At 37.7% G+C, this 22,060-nt stretch overlaps 1 protein-coding gene across 7 annotated transcripts in view; it reads right to left on the bottom strand.

Annotated features, from left to right (window-relative positions):
* PIEZO2 (piezo type mechanosensitive ion channel component 2) overlaps window positions 1–22,060 on the bottom strand; it is a 425,559-nt gene that overhangs the window by 329,175 nt on the left and 74,324 nt on the right. For all 7 annotated transcript variants that reach the window (XM_065582029.1, XM_065582034.1, XM_065582028.1 and 4 more), the window contains exon 2: window positions 7,808–7,903. In XM_065582029.1, the coding sequence (XP_065438101.1) occupies window positions 7,808–7,903 (96 nt within the window). The remainder of the gene's footprint in view (window positions 1–7,807; window positions 7,904–22,060) is intronic.

Here is a 22,060-nt window from a genome sequence, read left to right as displayed (position 1 = left end):
ACACCAAAGGGTACAGTTGCTGTGGTGGTTTGGCAATCCTCGATTCATTGCCATTTCCAAGGCAGTCAGTATGATGCTTTTCATAAGCAACAAATTCACTTAAAATTAATTTTAAGAAGATTATTTTCCCCACCAAAATGGTTTGATATGAAAGCAGTGAGAACAGTATATGATATTAGCAACAAAAAAGTTTTCCACTTATGAAAAGCAAGAGGATTTCCAATGTTGGGCTAGATCTTAAAGACCTGCTTCATTTTTACTAAAATTTGCCTGAGTAAGGAATGAGTAAGTACTCCTGGATCTGGCCTGTTAGTTATAATGAACTCCATTGTTCACCCCCGGGAATATGCATGATGCTAAAAATGAAGAAACCTAGCTCAGATGCAGTATTTTGAGCCAAAGGATGTTTATGTAGCAGACTGGCATGGCTCCATAAACAGACACATGCCCAATCCAGTAAAAATCACATTTTTAATTGCTCAAAAGCATTTTCTGAACTATAAATAAATCTCTCTGATGCCTCAAGCTTATACAAAAACATTCAGTAGCTCTGGGGACATCAAACAGCTCTCCCTCTCTAGTCAGCAACCCAGTTATTCCTCCGTGTACTTTATAATTGACACCTAAAAGCCAATGGGCAATAAATCTTTGCCAAAAAATGGAAGAAATTATCTCTGTGGTTACACAATTACAGTATGGATAGAACCATTCTGAAACACATATTAACGTACAGTATTGCCAAGCCAAAAATTTCAAAAGTCATGAGTCAGGCCCCCTCCAAAAAATGAGATTTTAAACCATATTTTTGTTCTGATATTTTAACTCCCACCCTTCCTCCTCAACATATATGAGGATTACAGCACTGCCAACTTTCACAAATTCACAGTGAACAAGACCATTTTGCCCCAGCTGTATGAACACTTACTAGAGAATCCAACTACAATCAGGGCCTATGGTGGGGGCACCATACAAACACATAGTAAAAGAAAGCCCCTGTCCTGAAAAGTTCCTAGTCTTGTGCAAAACATAGTGGGGTGTTTGAATGGGGATTCAAACTCATCTCACATAGGGGTTACTAAATATCTATTAGAGGGGAGCAACTTTAATTCCTGCAGAATTGGGAAAGATACAAACTGATGACTCGCAGGTGAAAGGCTGTATACAGCATTAGCCACATCCTGAGCTATCCAGTCCCCAAAAATGAACCCACAACCTTCAGATCCACCCAACAGACCTCTTCCATTTCAGCTATACAAGTAGCTAGTGGAGGGAAGCATGTTATTTCCTCCTAGATGGATCAGCCCATACAGGGGGAGACAAAACACAAATTGTGTTTGGGTTAAACGGTATTCGTGAGACAGCAGTGGAATGCAGGACATTAGCATTCTTGATTTCTACCTCTGTCTCTGAAAACATGGCTTGGACTAATGGTTACCAGTGGCAAGGCCAAATGTAACACCAGCCCTGTTTGGGTTGCCTGTGGTGGCTGAACCCAGGACCTCTGAATATAAAAGCATGAGCTCCTACCACTTCAGCTAAAGAATCAGCTCTCTTAGCATAGAAACAGTAGCAGATCTGTAAACCTCTAAATGTGGTTGAATTTATTACCTCTATATCGAGTTCAATGGGATTACTCACAGACCATAAGAGCTATGTACATAAGTCTTTGCAGGGTAAAGGACTAAATTTCTGTTTTATGAACTCATTCCTTAGCAAGTTTGATTAATCAAGCCCAAGATGCCTGTAAGCACAAATATTCCCTACAAACCTTATGTTCTCTATCAATTCCTGTAAACAGCATTGGTAAAAGACAGGATCAGGGATGGGAAGGGCTGACGGAAGCTTCCCAGGTATATATGAAATGATTATGGAATTACCTGCACTATACACTTTTGTCTGCCAGATTCCCCCCAGACATTTAAGAATAAATTTGCAGCCTAGTTAAACCACATCCAGTGTCTCCTCTCCTTCCAGCACAACTGGGCAAAAAATATTATTGAATATTTGCAGGTTTGTGCACTGTTTAAATATATTCATATTTGAAATGGATAATTCTTATTACATTAGCTCCTCAGCCAAACGAGATATAAAAATACCTAGCAGATATTTATTTTGGGCCAGATTCTGCCAGTTTCTCTCACACCGAGTAGTATCTTATTCCACAAGTAGCTCTATTCATTTTGTTACTCAGCATGAGTAACGATAGCTGGATCTGATCCACTGCTTTACTAAAGTGAGGTATATTACTTTAAAAACACTACCTGGCTAAGAAAGCTTCTTATTCACGGCTACCATAATATAAATTAGCAACTCGAGTAAACTTAACAGAATGCAATCTCACTTCTATTAAGGAAAACCAGTTATTCAGTACTGATAAATGAGTAATTTCTGCTGTCCAAGCCAAGTACATTTAAAAGATAACTTTACTTAGTCTACTCTTTCAAGACAGAAATAACACTATCATTAAAACTGTTTTAAACACATTACTCCATTGATTCCCAATCAGGGCAACAAAATTAGTGTTTGCAACTGGTCTATTAAACTGTTACTACTTATTCTTTGTCTCAAGAGAGCTACTGTAGGTAATAAACCAGTCACTAGTCAGACACTTTTGTATAAGGAAAACCACTACCTAAAAAGCTATATGGTTTTAGAATTACTGCAAAATTATAGTTGCATCAAGAACAGCTCCTATTGCCACGTTTGATAACTTGGCCTAAGCAGTTATAAACCACCTCTATACTCAAATGAAATAACCTGTTATCTGCACTGATATGTCCTCTTTATAATTTTTACATAAAGAATGCTACACTGTGTTTATGTTAATGTCATAATAATAGTCAATAGTAATTGATTTCAAGAGCTATAAACATTAGCGGCAGAGTTGAACAAACAACTACCCAAGATGAACAAACAATGAACCCAATGAATTTTAAATGCATAGGTTATTTGTGAATACGTTTTCCATTATTCAACCAGTTCCATGAATGATTGAATAGTATTTCAGCAAGTAACATGTTCAGCTAATTTTTTCAGTCAATTGAATATCTTAATTTTTTTAGCTTTAAATGGAGAAAATATGTCATTTTAGAGATGGATGAGATCTCATATCAACAGGCAAGAGCATAACTCATGGAGAAAGGAGAATGCATATGCATTAAAACAGGAGGTAAGAATTAATATTATTGAGTTATTTTAGTGATCACATTTTTCTAGAAGATAAACATTACAGAATAAAGAGAAAGAGGTTAAAAAGGGATTTCATGTACACTATAGTTCAATACAATATTTTACTCCCCATTGTTTATAATAATGCACCCTCTCAAAACTTCTAAAAGAAAATTTCCACTATACTGATTTTGTCCATGCCAACCTACTAACCTGTAGTTATTTTGTGAGTGTCTCCTTGGAAGTTGGAGGAGAGAAGACCAACAAAGGAAAAGAACCAGAGGGAAGGAAGAGGAGGAAATAGTAGAAGAGCCAAGGGAAAGAGAAAGATGGATGGGAAGACCCAGAGGAATGGGAATGGTGATTGAAGAATGTAAATGGTTGGTGGATGAGTGGAATGGGTCAGAGAGGGGAAGTGAGGAAAAATGGACAGAAAGAAAAAACACAAAAGTAACAATGAGATGGAGGGAAAAAGGCAAGAACAGAAAGTGAAAAACAAACAAAAAACATACAATGAAAGAGTAGACTTTAGTGAAAAATTAATTGGAGGGAACACATTAAAATAGGTAACAAGATTCAGGTATTGTATAGACTAAAAAGTGAAGTATAGCAAGAGAAAGGAAAGAAGGAAAGGAAAATATGGAAACAGTGAGATGTTTATTTTTTCTACTTTGAAGAAAGTTTGCTTTATTTAATATTTTGACTATGATTTAATGGTGGTTTGGCTATTTCCAGTTAAAATAGCTATACAATTTCCCCTTTTATATTTATATTTATACATACATACGATAGAGAAAGATATACATACACACATACATAATTTAAAAGTCAACAAGCTAAGGTATTTGACCCTCCACATTCCACACATTTAAAGTTAATAGCAATCTTCCTCAGACAGTCTGTTATAACATTTTAAGTTTGGATTTTAAATTATTTCACTCTTAATAAAAAATGCACCAAGACATCACACTGTAGCTAGCTTATGAGCTGTGCAGTGCACCATGACATAAAATTACTATGAGACCATCTGAAATTTTTTGAAAGCACTCCCCACTGAAAAAGCCCTGTTGACAATGACACATATTGGATAGTTTTAAAGTGTATCCATCAAACCACTTCAGAATTTGTTTTAAACCCAATAAATTAAAAAACAAAACTAAAATGAGAGGATGAGGATGACAGTCAAAAAATATCACACGTGGTTGTTAGAAAATAACTATATTTAAGTTGTCAATCATTCTTGCTGGCACAAAAAAGGGCAGAAAAAGCAAAACATATAAAATCAACATGGTAACCGGATATTGGCTAGGAAGCTGCACCCGTATTCCCCTTCTAGGCTTGCTGTTTCCGTCTCATGTATCACCTTCAGCGCTTTTAAGAGAAACTTTAATCCACATCTGGGCATTTACTAACGTTTCATTTTCTCACTGTCCTTCTAACTTTCCACAGTAAAGATGACTGACAGTTTTACTTAGATTGGGATTTTCTAACATTTTGAGGATTTGCTTTTTATGCCTTTTTATTTTATTTTTCAATTCTGTTTTTGCTGGCTGCACTGTGCACTTATGCATCCAAGCATAAACTAATCCCACCCATTTGGCCCCAGCCAGAGCGCTGCATTAATACCACTCTGGTGTTGGGGGGGATTGACTGGTTAAAACTACAGGGGCTTTGGGAAGGGGAAAATTAAGAGGACCCATAGTGGAAGTATATGAATTAGTGAATGTTATAGAGAGGGAAAGATGAATGTTCCTTTTTATTCCATAATACAGGAGAACAATGTTTTTAGATTAAAAGCAAAGGAACGATAGTTTGGGGATTAGGTGTTACTGAACTGGGATTTGGGATTTCTGAGTTCAGTCCCTGGCTCTGCCACTCACTCCATAGATGTATTACCTTGGCCAAGCCATTTGGGTGGAATTCTCGAAAGCACTCAGCATTGACCTAACTCTGCTCCCATTGAAGTCAACAGAAGACTATACGCTTTTGAAAAGTCCACCTTATTCTTGCCATGCCTCAGTTCTCCATCAGTAAAATAGGTTTAATAATACTTCTTTTCTGCCATCCTTTGAATATCTTGTCTATTTTGACTGTAAACTTTGTCCCTCATTATCTATATCTACAGTGCCTAGCACAGTGGGGCCCCATTCTTGGTTGGATTCTTCAAGTGCTACTGTAATCAAAATAATACATTAAAGAAGGGAACACATTTACTGTAAAATGGATTAACTAAATGCATTTTCTAACCTACATGTAACTAACGTGTGGAAATCAATGTGGCATGATATTGTTTTGGAAATTACTTTGAAGGTTTCAAAAAAGCATCAGCATTTACACTGACAAGGATAAAACACAGTGAAAGTCATAATTAATGGTTACGGTGAGGACATATTTTCCATAGTACAAGACTAGCTTTGATTTCCTTCTCCTCCAATAGAACTTGATGGGGAAAAAACCTCTTTTCCACCATAAAAATATTGTATATGTAGGTGCTCAAACACTTCAGTATTGTAATAGAGATCATGTAAATAAGTGAGTGCATTAACTCTTAGTGAGACCTATAACAGAACATAGTACTCTAATTTGGTAAAAACAACCATTTGTAGTTAGATGATTTATCTGTGTGTTATAAATTGAACAACAATATTACAACTTCCTAAAAGTTTCTATTTCTCATCTCTTCTCCCCAGTAACGAGAAAAAAGGGGATAGGAGGCTGCACTTAGACAAAGTTAAAGATTCCTCAAGAAATCTTTTCAGTGAATTTAAGAAGAAAAATGTTTGAGGTAACTGACCGGGGGGCAGGAGGGAAGGGTAAATGGTGTAACTGCCAATTGAATTTGCATATGCAAGACACTGAAATGGTTGCTGTTTTTTAGCAGGAGTATTGTTATTTCTTCTCATTAAAACACTTGTAAGTAGGTTACTTGCTGGTTAATGTACACTGGTGTATGACTTGTTACTCAACCAAGTTACTATAAGCTAAAAAGGTAAGAGGCCGGTGTCTTTCAAACTGACAGTTGACTAGGATGACTCTCCTTCCCTCTCAGGTTCTCTCTTACCTATTGTTCAGAAGGTCAGACATAAAACAGGAGAACACTGGATCAAATGCAAACTATTTTCCAGAAACACAGATTTTTTTTTTAGATAGATAGTGATATGACTCTAGAATCTATGTCTATCTATATGAATATTAGAAGCTAGAGTCATGTTGAAAACAAAACTGCCAGACAAAAGCTATCCTGGGAGAAGGTCAAGACTACTGATGCTCAGGAAGGAAGAGGAGCCACACTGATCCCATCCCGAAACATACCAGACGGAGGTTGCCAGGAGAGTATAAACTGAACCAGACAGGTGGACTGAGAGTTACTGCTGAAAAAGGAAAGGGGTAGCTCCAGATGCAACCTGGGAGACCCCTTTAGGGTGACTGATGTGGTAATAGAAACCCTGTATTCAGAGAGATGTTATAGGGTCTTTATATGGACCGGATGGTAAGAGCTCCGTAGGAGCCTAGTAATTTGAGATTTTTTATGTTTGAAGTCTAGATTCCCTAGTTTGTTTCATTGGGGATGTTTATTGTATAAAATGGTGTGATTTTCCATTAACCATCACAGTGGTGCAGCGTGTTGTTCGAGAGAGCTGCTGTAGGGGAAGTGTGCTACATGCTCATGGTACCCACAGCATTCAAAACAAAGCCAATAATTTAGGTAACATTTTCATCCTACAACGTCAGCCCCAAGAGGGCCCCATATAATATCTCTTTTTCCTTCACTCCCATGTTGAAGAAGCTTACTTTTATTCTTCACCCCGCCACTCACTTGAGTAAAAATAAAATGTTTCTTGAAGAGATACTATTGTAAATAATAGTATCCCCAGTTCACCTTCAGACAATAACTGCTTTAATACAAGAGTTTGATTCAAGCCACATGATGGGGAGTTCTGAACTGCAGGGACCAGTTCAGAGATCTACCCACTAAAGCAGCTCCCACAAGCTACTGTGTGACAATATATATCACCGATAAAACACAAAAAGGAAATATTACCTTACCACAGCAAATTTTCATTGACTGTTCAATTATCCTGAAGTTACAATACTGTTGCCCAGAAACTTCTGAGAACTAACTTTTACAGATTAACCCATTTGTTGTTGCAATATACTCCATTGGAATAACAAATATCCTATTTCTGAAATGGATTTTGTCTTTTCATCTCTGGAATCCTATTTTCACATTTTAATATTGAAGTGCGGCTGTTACATGACATGTGGGTAATTTTATCTATGGTGCATTTAGTTATTCTGCAGCTGTAAAACTGAAAAAAAAAAAGCTTTTCAAGATCATGGTAATGGGGAAATCAGTGGGGTGCTGATGTCTGTATAGGTGACTAAAATATACATTGTTAAAAGAACGCTCCTTAGTTGAATTTAATCAGATCAGTTACTCGAGAGTACTCACTCCAAAACCAGATTTAGTGAGTTTACATGACAAATTACAAAACCAGCTCACTTACCGGAGAAAAAGTTCAAACCAATGAAAGTATATTGAAGAAATACGTGTAAGACTCCATCTTATACCAACTACAAGATTTTTGTACATATTACATGTTATGTACCTTTAAAAAAGGATCAGGGAAACTCTTACCTTGCATGGTTGTTTTTGTGGGTTCTGAAAATAGAGGAATGAGCAAGAGGTAGACGAGGTAGACAAAAGAGAGCCCATTGTAACGGAACACACATGCTGCAATGGAAAAAAAGAGAGAGTATGTTTGTTAATCTGGCCAGTCTATCTGGGAATACTTAAACTTAAAGACAAATTGCATTTACCATGAGTTGCATATTTGACTAATGCTTATAGCTACTACACTTCTTCACATAAAAAGATAACTGTAACACTCTCTGTATTTGTTCTACGGAGTCACTAAAGGTTCTATTTAAGGAAGAAATATAGTGATTCAAAACATGCCTGCAGTATTATACATTTCATTTTAGAGGAAAGGTGGTCTTGTGGTTAAGGCAGAAGACAGAGTCAGGAGACCTGTGTTCATTTCCCAGATGCACCACAAACTTCCTGTTTGACCTTGGATGAGAGTCGCTTGTTATCTGTGTGTCTCATTTTCCTCATCTATAAAATTGGGATAATGCTATCTATCTCTCAGGAGTACAGCAATACTTAAATCATGAACATCTGAGATCCTCAGGTAGAAGGCACTAAATTCATAAGTTATTATTATTACTACTACTAAGTAATGAGGAAGATATGCTAAATTCATAAAGTTATACACTGTATCCAGTGAAATTAAAATAAAAATCCTTCATTTTCCTCCTTTTCTTTTTGGTTATGCAGAATAGAATGTAACACTCTTTATTATATTATAATTATTTTATTTTATTTTTAACCACTCAAAATTCTGAAACCAAAACTTAACAGTTAGTGTTTATCTTTTAAAAAGCACTCTGCTCATTCCAGAATTCTTCTTAAGACCAAAGGTAAACACCATATGGTAAAACTGAACAAAAGATCCTGTAGTGAGAAAAAAAAACTGTGAAACCCCCATGTAAGATCTTCATGCCAGTGATATTTTAAAATCTCATGCTGATAACATAAATACAAGGTGTTTAGCAAAGGAGGCAGTTCATTAATGTCTTTCAGTGTTGCTTTTTCTTTTTTCATATGTTTAGCATTGCTGTACTTTCACTGAATTGGATACTTTCAGGAGACATTTGTTCAAGAAGCAATAGCATTAAAGACAGTATTTGCAACTTCAGAGTTCTACATGCAGACTATGCTGCAAGTCAAGCATATGGACTTCTTTATTAAAAACTCAGCAGGATGTAATCCAACTGCATGGCAGATGTTAAAACATTATGAGACCTACCACATTCAGCTTTTCCTATGAGATAAGCCAAATACTGAGCAGTAAGGAGCAAAAAGAAAACATTCCTATTTATTTACACCACAATCATGGAATGTAAGTAAAATCATCAAATCAATTCCCTCAACTAATTCCAAGATGACTAACTTTTGGAGGAAAGGTATTGGCTTACTCTGTCCATTCTGTTCAAATTTGTTTCCTAAATAAAAAGTTAGATTTACTAAGCCAACTTCATCCCTGGTGTATCATCATAATCTTGACTAGGGCTATACCAAGAATGAATTTGGCCTACACTCTGCATGTAATCAACATACTTCGATCTAGCCTGTTCTGATCACCATAACTTCTGTCCCACCCTACTTATAAATGGTACAATAAAGAAAAGTTTGGTTATTAAAGAACCAAAGTTATACAGTAGTTGTAATTTATTATTGCAAAACTGACTAGTGTTTTGTACAACATCAATTGCTGTGTGACTAATTTCTAAACTGACAGAGATTACTCTGATGTAAAAAACTATATGGGTCTTCTGTTTTCTACAGCTGCAGAATTTACCTGTGAAGCCTCTGTGACCTTCAGGAGTAGCTTCAACTAGGACTGCTAGCAAGGAACTCCCAAGTTCTGTTTCCAGACTACATTAATTCTGTCTGTTACCAATCAACATCTCAATGAAGCCTACATTTTCAAAAAGCATCCACTAATTTTAGGTGCCCAACTTGAGATTTCTAGGGCCTGATTTTCAGAGCTGATTATTCCCAACAACTCCAGCTGTAATCAATGGGAGCCAAAAGGGAGTGTACCAGTCCTCTGAAAATCAGGATCCAATGATCTTAAATTTGGAACAATTTATGCATATCTGCAAAATGTTATAATGCTTAGAACACGGGTCTGTTGTAAGAGCTGATATTCGTACATGGTGGAAAGTCATATAATCTCTTAGGTATGTTCAACTGGAATGAGGAGTTAAAGCTGCCTGTTGAGCTATAAAACTGGGCCAAAATTTTCACAAAGTCTTTTTTCATTAAAATTCTTAGAAAAATAATTAAAATTTTGAAATATTTTAACCAATTAACTATCTTGCCTGCAGGTGCCACCACAAAACAAAAATAACTAATAATTATATAGAAATATGTTTGCCAATTTTTTCTAGCATTTAATATTTTAGTGGCTTAATTATGTTTTGCTGTACTACATCTTGCACCAGATGCTGTATAAAGGCATTTAGTTATTGTCTAACTACCCAATCCTGTAGCTCTTAATCACATGAATAGTCCCACTGATTTCACTATATTAGTATATTAATATCCTCCTTCTGAACAGACTACAGAGCAGGGCTGCCTCTTTTTTATGTTTGTACAGTGTCTAGCACTATCAGGTCAGGGCCTCTAGGATCTCTCATAACAATAAAAACAACAGGTTTCACAGCTCAGTCTTGTCTACCAAAGCTTTCACCAATGTGCTGTTGTAACTTACATGGCAGGCATTGCCTTAAACATTTAGAACCTTCATTTAAATCCAAGCCCATTCCAGCAAGTTGTTAAATATTATTATTATTAAATAAAATATTATTTAGTTTCCTGGCGGACCTATGTTAATTTTAATGTTACCAGAACACTAGAAATACATCTGTAAGAAACAACTTCATTGCTAAGTCTTAAAAAAAATAATTCAATCCATTCACTGTTTTTATCTCTTATTGTTTAATCTCCATTCATTCAGTATATTTTTACAGAAGAGATTAATGTGCTATAAAAGCAAATCTGTTGGAGCAAAAGCCTACGGTCCCACACATTTTTAGTGAGATAAGAGATCATTAAGGAACAACTGCAGTGTATTTACTCTTCAACATAAAATTATTTGTAGAATTTACAGATTCTTATGGTCCAGCCCTGAGAACCAGTGAGCAGTAGTAACCACCACTGAAATCAGCAGCAGGCTCATACAGGGCACGTTTTCACTGCACAGTTAATGCAGGTGTCATTGGCACCCATGTCTGAGTATCCAGATTCACCTAACCCAGGTGTGAGTGTTCCCACAGCAAAGCTCTACCTGTGTTACTGCGTCCGCTCTATATCTACACTGCAGCTGAGAGTAGGGTGACCAGATGTCCCGATTTTATAGGGACAGTCCCGATATTTGGGCCTTTTTCTTATATAGGCTCCTATTACCCCCCACCCACCATCCTGATTTCTCACACTTGTTATCTGGTCAGCCTAGCTGAGAACAAGCTTCCCCATCCCAGGCAGACAGACGTGCTAGCGAGGCTTGAGCTAGCGTGCTAAAAATAGCAGTTTGGATGCTGTGGCTTGGACTGCAGCTCGGGATCTCAAGCCCATCCAACCCGCTAGCCAAGCTCCAGACTGATCTGTAATGTCCTCACTGCTATTTGGAGTGCGCTAGCATGAGGCTCACTCCCAGCAGCAGTGTATACACGCTCCCCCGTTTCTGCACGTGCCAGTATGTGTCTGGGGCATGGTTCTGAGATGCTCTAAGATTCTCTCCTTGTCTATCCAATGGTAATTGCGAGAAGGGCATTGGAGGACTATCAGCACTCAAAAAATGTAGCCTGCATTCTCACAGCTCAAGTTACAGCAGAAGCCGGGCTCTAATCCATTCCCCCAGGGTAAACCAGCCTAGGCTAAAAGCACCTATCAACCTGGGTCAGAGGTTCTTCTGTGTGGACGGTAGGGAGCTTGGGTTAAAACCCGAGCAAGAACCTGTATTAATTGTGCAGTGAAGAAATACCTATAGTAACAAAGGATACACTGTGATGCACTAAATACAATTAAACCCATCCTCTATATTCTGAGTTAGCAGTTATAAGCGCTGATCCTGCAAAGAAATTCATGTAAGCAGAGTTTTACTCCTGCACAGAGAAGCCAACACAAGAATAAGGCTGCACGCATGAATAACTTCGCAGATCAGACCCATAACAATAAGTATTTTCCATATATATATATATACACACATATACATATATACACACACATATATATATACACACACATATATATATATACATACACACATATATATACACACACACACACACACACACACACACACCTGTTTGCTTTTTTTTTAAACCCAAACAAGACTATTTATACTGATATGCTCCTATTATTGGATGTAAAAAAAATCAAGCAAATAAAAGTATCCTTACTAATCTATATATTTTTATACAATACATGGAACAACCATGAAAAGAATTATAATGTATGTGGTAACAGGAAAACATCCCCTACGCCAAAAGTGGTAGATTTTCTCATTAACAGTTAACAAATACCTCTATATAGTTTAAAGTATGTATTACATGTAGACATCTGCACTTAGATAATACTTTAGTGCCCCTCCCTGTCAAGTCAAAGGTGGATACACATAGCATGCAAATATAAGCAAAAAAGACTAATCTAAATTATATCATATCTCATGTTTTGATTTATCTGTATTTTTAACCACATTCCTCACCATAGAATCTAAATGCCATTAATGAAAAATATCCAGAAATGTGATTTTTTTTCCCCCCAGCATTTTCACTGTTAGGGATACTATGATGGCAGGGATATAAATTTTTAAAAAGCAAAAATGCAAATACTAAGGTTCTGCATATTCAAACATTATTCTATTACAAGTGAACTCAGCTAAGTATTATCTTGATTATTCACATGGAACGAGTGCTATATATCATCTAACCAGACTCCTCTACTCCCTTTCTGTTTCAAACACTTCTTTTTAGACCCACGGATGAGAAATGCTGTGCCTGATACCAGGAGCAGCAGAGACACACTTATTTTAAGCAAATTAGTTACTGACAGTTTCACACACCTTTATCCCAGAGTGATCAGAAGCAACCCACTGTTAGAACATAATATGCAGCTGCATAACATTTTGACAGCAGACTGCTAATATGCAAATTATTTTCAACAAAAAATGACAGATGTAGAATATTTCAGCTTTAGAGTATCAGATTATTTGTTCAAATGGCTGAAAAATTACACTTGCAAATAAATGAACCCTTTCTCACAACTGAGCACTGCTGTCTATACATAGTGAAAGAATGATACATCTTCTGCCCTCAGCCCATTCAGCCACTTTGGTGTCAGCTGAGTTTTATGGAATAACAGTGCAGAATTTGGCCAGAAAAAGTCTAAAATGCGCAGTATAGAAATACCTTTTAAAATAACTTTTTAACAAAACATGTGGTAAAACTAACACAAAATGATTATATAGATAATATGGGATTAGGGGCTAATTCCAGTGTTAGAACATAGCATAAAATACAAGTTTTCAATATTCCTAAATCACTATAGCAAATATTTATTGTCAAACCCTGAAGTACTCTAATAAAGCAAGCAAAAACCAAGTCATATTAGGCTGAATAATACTTTTAGAATACGAATGGGACATGTAATTTTTTCTTTAGTCAAACTATCAGATTCTGGCTATTGTTTAGGAACAATTCTCTAGATATCTTTCCACAGGCATTAGCAATTACAGCATCTTTTTTTGTCAAATTAAGAAGAGAAATTAATATTATGCTTGGGATCTTACAAATTAAAACTTTTCATTTTATTTCAACATCGTTTTAGTACAGTTAGTGCAATTCATTTTAGAGGTTAAATGTTGAACTTTTTATTATTTCCCTGTCTGGTTACTTTCTAAAAAGTAAAGACTCTACTGAAAATGGCATATGTATTTTGATATGTGATTTAGCAAAGACATTTTAAAACATTAAAAGCTGTTATTTAATCTTGTTTAAACCAATGTATTTCTAAATGGCATGCTTCTTCAAAAAAATTGATCCTTCTTTGTTTATTAGCTTGTTGTGCTTTAAATATTAATTATTAGCAATATTAATTATATATATTGCAGTAGTGCCAAGACGTCCTAATCAGAGATCAGAGCCCCCTTGTGCCAGATGCTGTGTGTACACACACACACACACACACACACACACACACACACACACACACACAGAAAAGACCTGCCTGTAAGTAAATTACAGTTTGCCAGGGGAGCATGAAGACATGTTAGTTCTAGAAAATGGAGGAAGTTCAAATGATTGCTATTTGCTACCATATCCCATTAACAGAGAATTTTATTTTTAAGTTAAGCGCTAATAGCCACTAACAATGTTTCCTTACAGACAGTTCTAACTTCAGGTTTGTCTAGACTTAACACACTACAGTGGCACAAGTGTAGCACAACTGATGGGTGAGGTTATCCCATCAGCATAGGCAATCCACCTCCCTGGGAGGCAGTAGCTGGGTGAATGGAAGAACTTCCATTGACCTACCACTGTCTACACCAGGGGTTAGGTCACCTTAACGATGCCACTCTGGGGTTGTGGATTTTTCACACCCCTGATTGACATAGTTAAATCAACCTAATTTTCTAGTATAGGCCAAGCCTTAATAGCTAGACAGACGAGTGCATTATGCAGAATCAGTCTGAAGGGACATCCTATATATAATCCATCCTAAATCAAACAGGGAAGCCAAGCAAAATTGTATATCCATATCCTTTAGTCATCATTTAACTTTTAACATTCAATATAATTCTGCAAACAACTATATGGTAGCTGTACTATGGAAAACGTTCTTGAATTTAAAAGGTTTGCTGTTGCTCTTTTGCATGACCCTCTGGATATATGTGTTCATCTTTTTCACAAACATCGGGACAAAGCTAAAAGCTGGTATACTTTATTATTTGAAACTTTCAGTATGCAGAACTCTGTGTTCTTCCATCTTGACAGTTATCACACAATGAATTTTCTGGAGAAATTTTAAAATTGTCCATCATCTAAATAAGAAAATCTGGAGGACAAACAGAATTTATACATTGGAGAGGGAGAAATGCTAATGGATTTATACCTCCTTGGTCTTTTGAATTAATACCATCACCCAAGTAAGAAAATATCTAATCTGATTGTCAAACTCTGAAAAGCTTTGCAACCTGGGGTCCTCCTAACCACTAAAATACTTTGAATTGCAAGTGTACTTTGGCACTGCGGATGTCTATTGCATCCCTGTTTGTAAGCGATAACTGTGGCAAAAACCAAAGACGGTAGCAAAAAAATGGAGAAGCCATAACCAGCATAAGACAAAATTAGCCATCCACTCAAATTGTTTTCATATTTACCTTACATTAACAGCAGTGGCTTTTTAGTAATGGAATTAATTTACTGCCTGCTATCACTTCCTTCTTTCAAGAACTATTTAAAAATAGATTTTTTGTAAGCTTTTACTGTAGGCTTGAGTAGATTATATATTATTCTTGGCAACATCCTCTCTGGACTGATGTGTGTGCATTAGCATGAAGAGGAATTGATCCAGCCAACTATAATGAAGTCATATTTCTTCTATCTTCAGCAGGATATTGCATAGCACTTGCATCTTGTTTAACAACTTTACAGTTGAAAGTTTATTAAGAAGGCTCAGCAAAGGTATGCTTCAAGGAAGATTGTTATCTATAGACTTCATTTTGGTTCAATTTTCATGCTATTTTGCCAGCAACAAAAAAGATATTGGATAAAAATCTTCATTTGAAGAAGTGCTGCTGGCAAAATGTTTAGGACATTGCAAAACAATGTTGTTGGCTGAAAGAAAAACCTGATGCTGTTCACACCTTAAAATATTCAGTCAATCCCAATTAAATCTATTTTTTTTAAGCGAATTGAACATTGACCTGGGCTTTCCACAAGAACTCAAAGGAGTGATGTTGCCCAACTTTCACCCAAAGCCAAAGATATTGGGCACCTATCTCCTGTGGTCCCCTGTGAAAATCCCAGTCTACAGCTATATTCTTTTCATCGTTATCCCCAAAAAGAAAGTTACCAAAAAATAACCACCTTGCTGTGAGAAAAACTCCCTAAAAAACATGAAACTAAAAAGTTCTACCCATTTTACATTTGCAGTTCTTTAAAAATACAGTCTTGTGTACATAAGCTAGAGTTGGAGGGAAATTACTGAAATATGTGACACTTAATGGAGAACACAACTTGTAGAACACATCTTCTAACTATGTTGGAAGGTGCCTAGAACAATGGGACCCTGGGCCATGACTAGGGCTCCTAGGTAGTATTGTAATAGAAATAATAAATAATGTATCTCCCTTTTCAAATCAGGGTGCTGCATATGACAATGTAATAACAGTGCCCTCATCAGAAATCATTACACAGGACAATAAGGATGTAACATGGTGTACACAGATTAGTGCAAATGATTAACAAGTTCAAGGCAAACCAAGTGAAAGATCATCGTGTATATTACACAAACTATTTTTTAAAGGAATGTTATTCAGGTTGCAAAGTCAAACACTCAGCAGTTAGGAATGCCAAAATTAAGGCTGCCTTAATTTGTTCCCTGAATATATGAATTATGATACAATCTATAATTACTAGGGCTGTCAAATGATTTAAAAAAATGAATCATGATTAATTGCACTGTTAATAATAGAATACCATTTATTTACATATTTTGGATGCACATTTTTGGATTCATATGTCCCTTCATGCTTCAACCACCATTCCAGAGGACATGCGTCTATGCTGATGACGGGTTCTGCTCGATAACAATCCAAAACCACGCAGACCGACGCATGTTCATTTTCATCATCATGAGTCAGATGCCACCAGCAGAACACTGATTTTCTCTTTTGGTGGTTCGGGTTCTGTAGTTTCTGCATCAGAGTGTTGCTCTTTTAAGTCTTCTGAAAACATCCTCCATGCCTCATCCCTCTCATATTTTGGAAGGCACTTCAGATTCTTAAACCTTCGGTCAAGTGCTGTAGCTATCTTTAGAAATTTCACATTCGTATCTTCTTTGCATTTTGTCAAATTTGCAGTGAAAGTGTTCTTAAAATGAACAACACGTGCTGGGTCATCATCCGAGACTGGTATAACATGAAATATATGGCAGAATGTGGGTAAATCAGAGCAGGAGACATAATTCTTCACCAAGGAGTTCAGTCACAAATTTAACTATCGCATTACTTTTTTTTAAAACGAGCATCATCAGCATGGAAGCCATTAAATAATAGACGCAGAAGCATGAAACCAAAGAATTTCCATCAGAATGGAAATCCCACCAAACATGTGAACAACTGAACCAAAACTTTCCTAGAATAGAAATTTCAGGTTTAAGTTGATTAAACTGAAATCTGTTGCATTTGTGAACAAGTGAATGGGAACACTGATAATGGCACCACTCACATGCTTAAAGTTAAGTACACACTTAAATGCTTTGCTGGATCAAGGCCTTTTTGTACAAGAACTAATGCCCCAATTTTGCAATGTGATACATGGAGACAGACCCTGTGTCTACATGGAGCCCCGCTGAATTCAGTGCGGATCCATATGAGAAAACAACTTGTAGGACACTGGACTAAGATTGCTCTGTTGGGTGCAGGAAGGACTATTGCAGCCTGGTCCCAGACACATCAATTTTTTTGATTACATTTTTCCCCACCAAAAAATGCATATTTGGGTCAATCAAAACATTGTGTGAATTAATTCATGTCAAACTCGCCCAATTGCTTTGTCTGGAAAAAAAAAATCAGAAAAATGAAATGTTTTGGATTTTCCATTTTGAAATGACTGTTTTCAATTTTGCTTCAATTTTGTTTTTAAAGGGTTGAAAACCTCAAAAATTAAACAAAATATTTCATTTCAGTTGGAATATAACGTTTCATTTATTTTTTCACCAAAAAATTCAAACATTTCATTTTAGGTCGACCTGAAACAAACGTTGGAGGGTTTTTTCACTTTTTGCTTCAGACACCAAACCAAAAACTCAGCTATTCCACAGCTCTAGCAGAGATGTATTAATGTTTTTACTACATATTTTTTCTAGTAGCATTCTTGTTTAAACCAAACACCAAGAGTGAATGAAAATAAAAATGCACACTTTTCCTCCATTTGTGTGTGCACTTGTATTTATTGTGCCTTTTAAAAATACCTCTCATTAGGCAAATTTTGACTTCTGACACTTGTCTGTAGCTCCCATTGCCTTTCATGACAGCTGCAGGTATGCAATGGAAAGGAAAATTGGCCACAAACTGCATAATTCTATACAGTTTGATGAGACTTGCATTGATTATAAAATAATAAAACAGAAAATAAAATGAAGGGTTTGTCTACATTACAGAAACTATGCAGGCATAACTCCATAGTGGAGAGTCAGCCTACACCACCAGCATATAGGATTTTTCCATCAGTGGAGGAACACCACCTTCCCATACAATGGTAGCTACATCAACAGATGCACTCTTCTGTCAACATAGCTGCGTATGCGCTGGGGGTTAGGTTGGCATAGATGTGTTGGTCAGGGGGTGTGACAGATCAGGTCTTCCTCATCACTGTCTGGATAATATGATCCACTATTAAGTAGTTGAAAAACAAAACTACTGCATATAAACTCCACTAGTCTTCAACGCTTTGGGCCAAATTCTGCTTAGTTAAACCACAGGTTCGATTTCTGCTCAGTTACACCAGTGCAACCCAGAAAAGTCAATGGGTCTGCCTAAGTAGCAGAGCAGAAATGGCCCTGTGAAAATAAACAAATGATCGATATTAAAGCAAAGTTACCTTTCAGCATGAACGACTCTTTTCATTACCAGTTTCTGGCATTATTAAATATCAAACACCAGATATCCAGAAAGTAAAGTTTTAGGATTTATTTAAATTGCTATCCCGCTATACTATTTTACAACTCCCCCCCATGTTCTTATCCTTTTGTTTTTGTCACAAGAAACTACTTCGCCTCTGAGCGTCTTACAGCAAAGGTAAGAATCATGGTAATTACATGCCATATAATGGATGGAAAATCTGCTGTAAATATATTATGTTCCAAACTGCCTTCTTGAAAAAAAGAGGGACGATTTACACTTTTGAAGCCAGACTGAGAACTTCAAGAACTAAATTCCAAATCAGAACTACAATCCTTGCCAATCATCCTAACTATATAATGGCCAGATACATTTTAGTCTTATGTTAATATTTGGTCTCCCTCTCTTTCTGAATTCCTGCTACTCCTGTCCCGATTTTGCTCTCACATCAATGTAAAATAGGAGTAATTCTATTTAAATCAATGGTCAGGGTAGATGAGTTTGGAATCAGACCTTATTGTACAAAATAACATGAAATAGGCTTCTTACAGTTAGCCCAAATACTGTTTACTGTAATAAGTATGCAGTAGCCTCAGACAGAAAACTTTACACTTTTGGAAAGCCAGTGAATGCTTTGATAGATATATGATTAACCTGGATAAAATCTACAGGTTTGGTTTATGGTTGCATTTTTATAGTCACATTTTCCCCTTGGTTAATGCTCATCAGCACAGATGACTGCTGGACAGTGACTATCATCATCTCAGAGCAGCAATTTCACTAAGCTCACTCATTCAAAAATCGTCTGGAACCAGTTAAACTTTGGGCAGATTGTTGGGGAACTGAGTGTAAAGAGTATTGCTCCCTCCTTTCTTCAAATTTAGAAGTGCACCTTGGATACAGCAGCTATTCTCCTCACAGGTCTTTCAAACAAAAATGAGAACATGAAAAGTCAAACAGGGATAACAGCACCAGGAATCTTTTTCAAACTTAGAACAATGGAGGTGTCATGATTTGTTACTTTTCATAACAGCAGCACTTTTCACTTCAAAAACTAACTTAAGTTTTTACAACTTTGTGAATTTAGTGCTTGTGAAAGGTGTTTGCTTGACAGCCTTGGAGACTAGATCTTGATTTAATCTACAGAGAAGGGCAGGGCCGGCTCTAGGATTTTTGCCACCCTAAGCAAAAACAATTTTGGCCGCCCTCTTTCCCCCCCCCCCCCCGTTTTTTCTTACCCCACCCCCGGCCCCGCCTCAACTCCGCCCCTTCCCCAAATCCCCAGCCCTGCCTCCTCCCCGCAGGCTCTCAAGCCTAGGAGGGAGAGAGGGAGAGGGAGAAGCAGCGTGTGCGCCGCGGCCACTCGGGGTCTCCCCCTCCCTCCCAGGCTCTCAAACCCGGGAGGGAGGGGGAGATCCTGAGCGGATGCAGCACATGAATCAGCTGTTTCGCGTGCCGCGGCCGCTCGGGATCTGCCCCTCCCTCCTGGGTTTGAGAGCCTGGGACGGAGGGCGAGCAGCGGCGCGCAAGCGGCAGCAGCAGAGGTGAGTTAGGGCGGCCAGGGCACATTTTTAGGGGCGGCATGGCCCGCGCCAGAATGCCGCCCCTAAAAATGTGCTGCCCCAAGCACCAGCTTGTTTTGCTGGTGCTTAGAGCCGGCCCTGGAGAAGGGATAACAGGTTGTGGCAATGCAAACTTCTCTACAAGGTCCCAACATGCCCCACCAGGTCAAGTTTGAAGGTCTCTTAGCTAGGACATTTCATACATAGTTTCAAGTTTTGGTACTGCAACTGAGTACCCTATCTTGGCATGAGGTGGCCCTGCAGCATCTCTGCTTCAGTTTCTTCCGCCAAGGTGAGTCCCTTTGGCCTTCTCCAGATGGGTAGGTACTAGTGATGTGGCCAAGTTACTAAACAAATTAAACTTCTTTGGGGATAATAAAAGTCCATCTAGAAATCCAAATAAACATTAGGTTCTTCTGTCCCTCTTGCGCTACTCTTTGGCCTACCATCTGGGCTCAGTTGATGGCAACTTCCAGGCTAATTTTAACTCTTTCCCTGCTCAGTTATAGAGTGCTGACTCCCAGGTTGCTTCCCCTGGAGTCCCTCTTGCAATCTACCACTTATTGAAGTTCCCGGCACTTCAGCCCTACTTTTAAGCCTTGCCGATTTGTTCTTTTAGCTATGCACTGCCTTCCAGAACTTTCTCCCCGAAGGCCCTTTTTTCTCTGCAGGCTCCCACTGCCTTCCCTTCCTGGGGCCTACCTGCCTGCTATGTCAGGGAGAGGAATTGCAGGAAGCAGGTTAGTTTCCTGTGGGAGACCCTCAGTCCTCTCAACTCTTTTTCAGAGGCCCAGGTGTTCATCAGGCAAACACCTGAAACCATTAGTCTCCCACCTCCTCAGGCTGGAAGGAAGCTAATTATGGCACAGGCAATACAAACCAATCAATTATTATTTGGAGCCTCAGCTAGAGATTTATGTGAATTGCTAGGAGAACTCGGCTGGCTCCCTTCCCTACAACAGGGCCCAGTACCCTCTGCTCCACTTTTTTAGGAAATCCAATGTCTGTAACTCTGTTGGCATGACAAGGTATACAAGTATTTTCACAGTTAAATGCAGTACAATCAAGAATACTTAGGATAGGTTTCACAGTAGTAATGGACCATTTAGCATTATTGTTCATTTCCAATTCAATGGCAGGTTGCCACGTATTGCGAGACTATTTTTGCTATCTCCTTTATTTGTCCCAGAGTTTTGCTGTTTTTCTTCTCAGCTTTTTATTGGAGATCTTGGACCATGCCAATAAGTTTGAGGCACTAGATACCTTTTGCTCCTTCACGTTTTGAGTGGAGTAGAAGAAAACATATCATTCAAGTTCAATCTCTCCTCCTCACAGTGGTTATAGAAGGTTTTTCCCTGATTAATCACTGTCTCTTTTGTATCCAGGCTTCTTTTTTTCCAGTTTATAATCACAAAGCCTGTGGTTGGTGAAGGTCTAAGAGTTAGTCTACATATTCAAGATAATTTGGAATAAAATAGGGTATGAATTTAAAGTGGATTAACTATTCCTGATAAGCTTCATGTGCAGACACTCTTATTTCAAAATAATATGGTACTCCACATGTGCAGTCAATCAGGATTAGCTATTCCAGAATAACTCCCCATGTAGACAAGCACTGTCTGAGACTGCAGTTCTAGTGCAGACAATTAAAGCTAAAGAAATCAGCCTGTTCCTTGAACCACTTATTGGGGATGAGAGAGGGTGACAACCTGGCTCTCTGCCCATCTCTAGGTATTGAGGGGACCAGTGTATGAATACAAGTGCCCAAACAAACCTAAAACTATGTGAACCGTTGCAAATTTAACATGCTGGATTTGGTTCATGAAACCCGTGTGAACTAAAACCAGAAGGTTC

The sequence above is a fragment of the Chrysemys picta genome, chromosome 2 (genome assembly GCF_011386835.1).
Source record: "Chrysemys picta bellii isolate R12L10 chromosome 2, ASM1138683v2, whole genome shotgun sequence".
Lineage (NCBI taxonomy): Eukaryota > Metazoa > Chordata > Testudines > Emydidae > Chrysemys > Chrysemys picta.
This window is presented reverse-complemented; position numbering and strand designations above follow the sequence as displayed.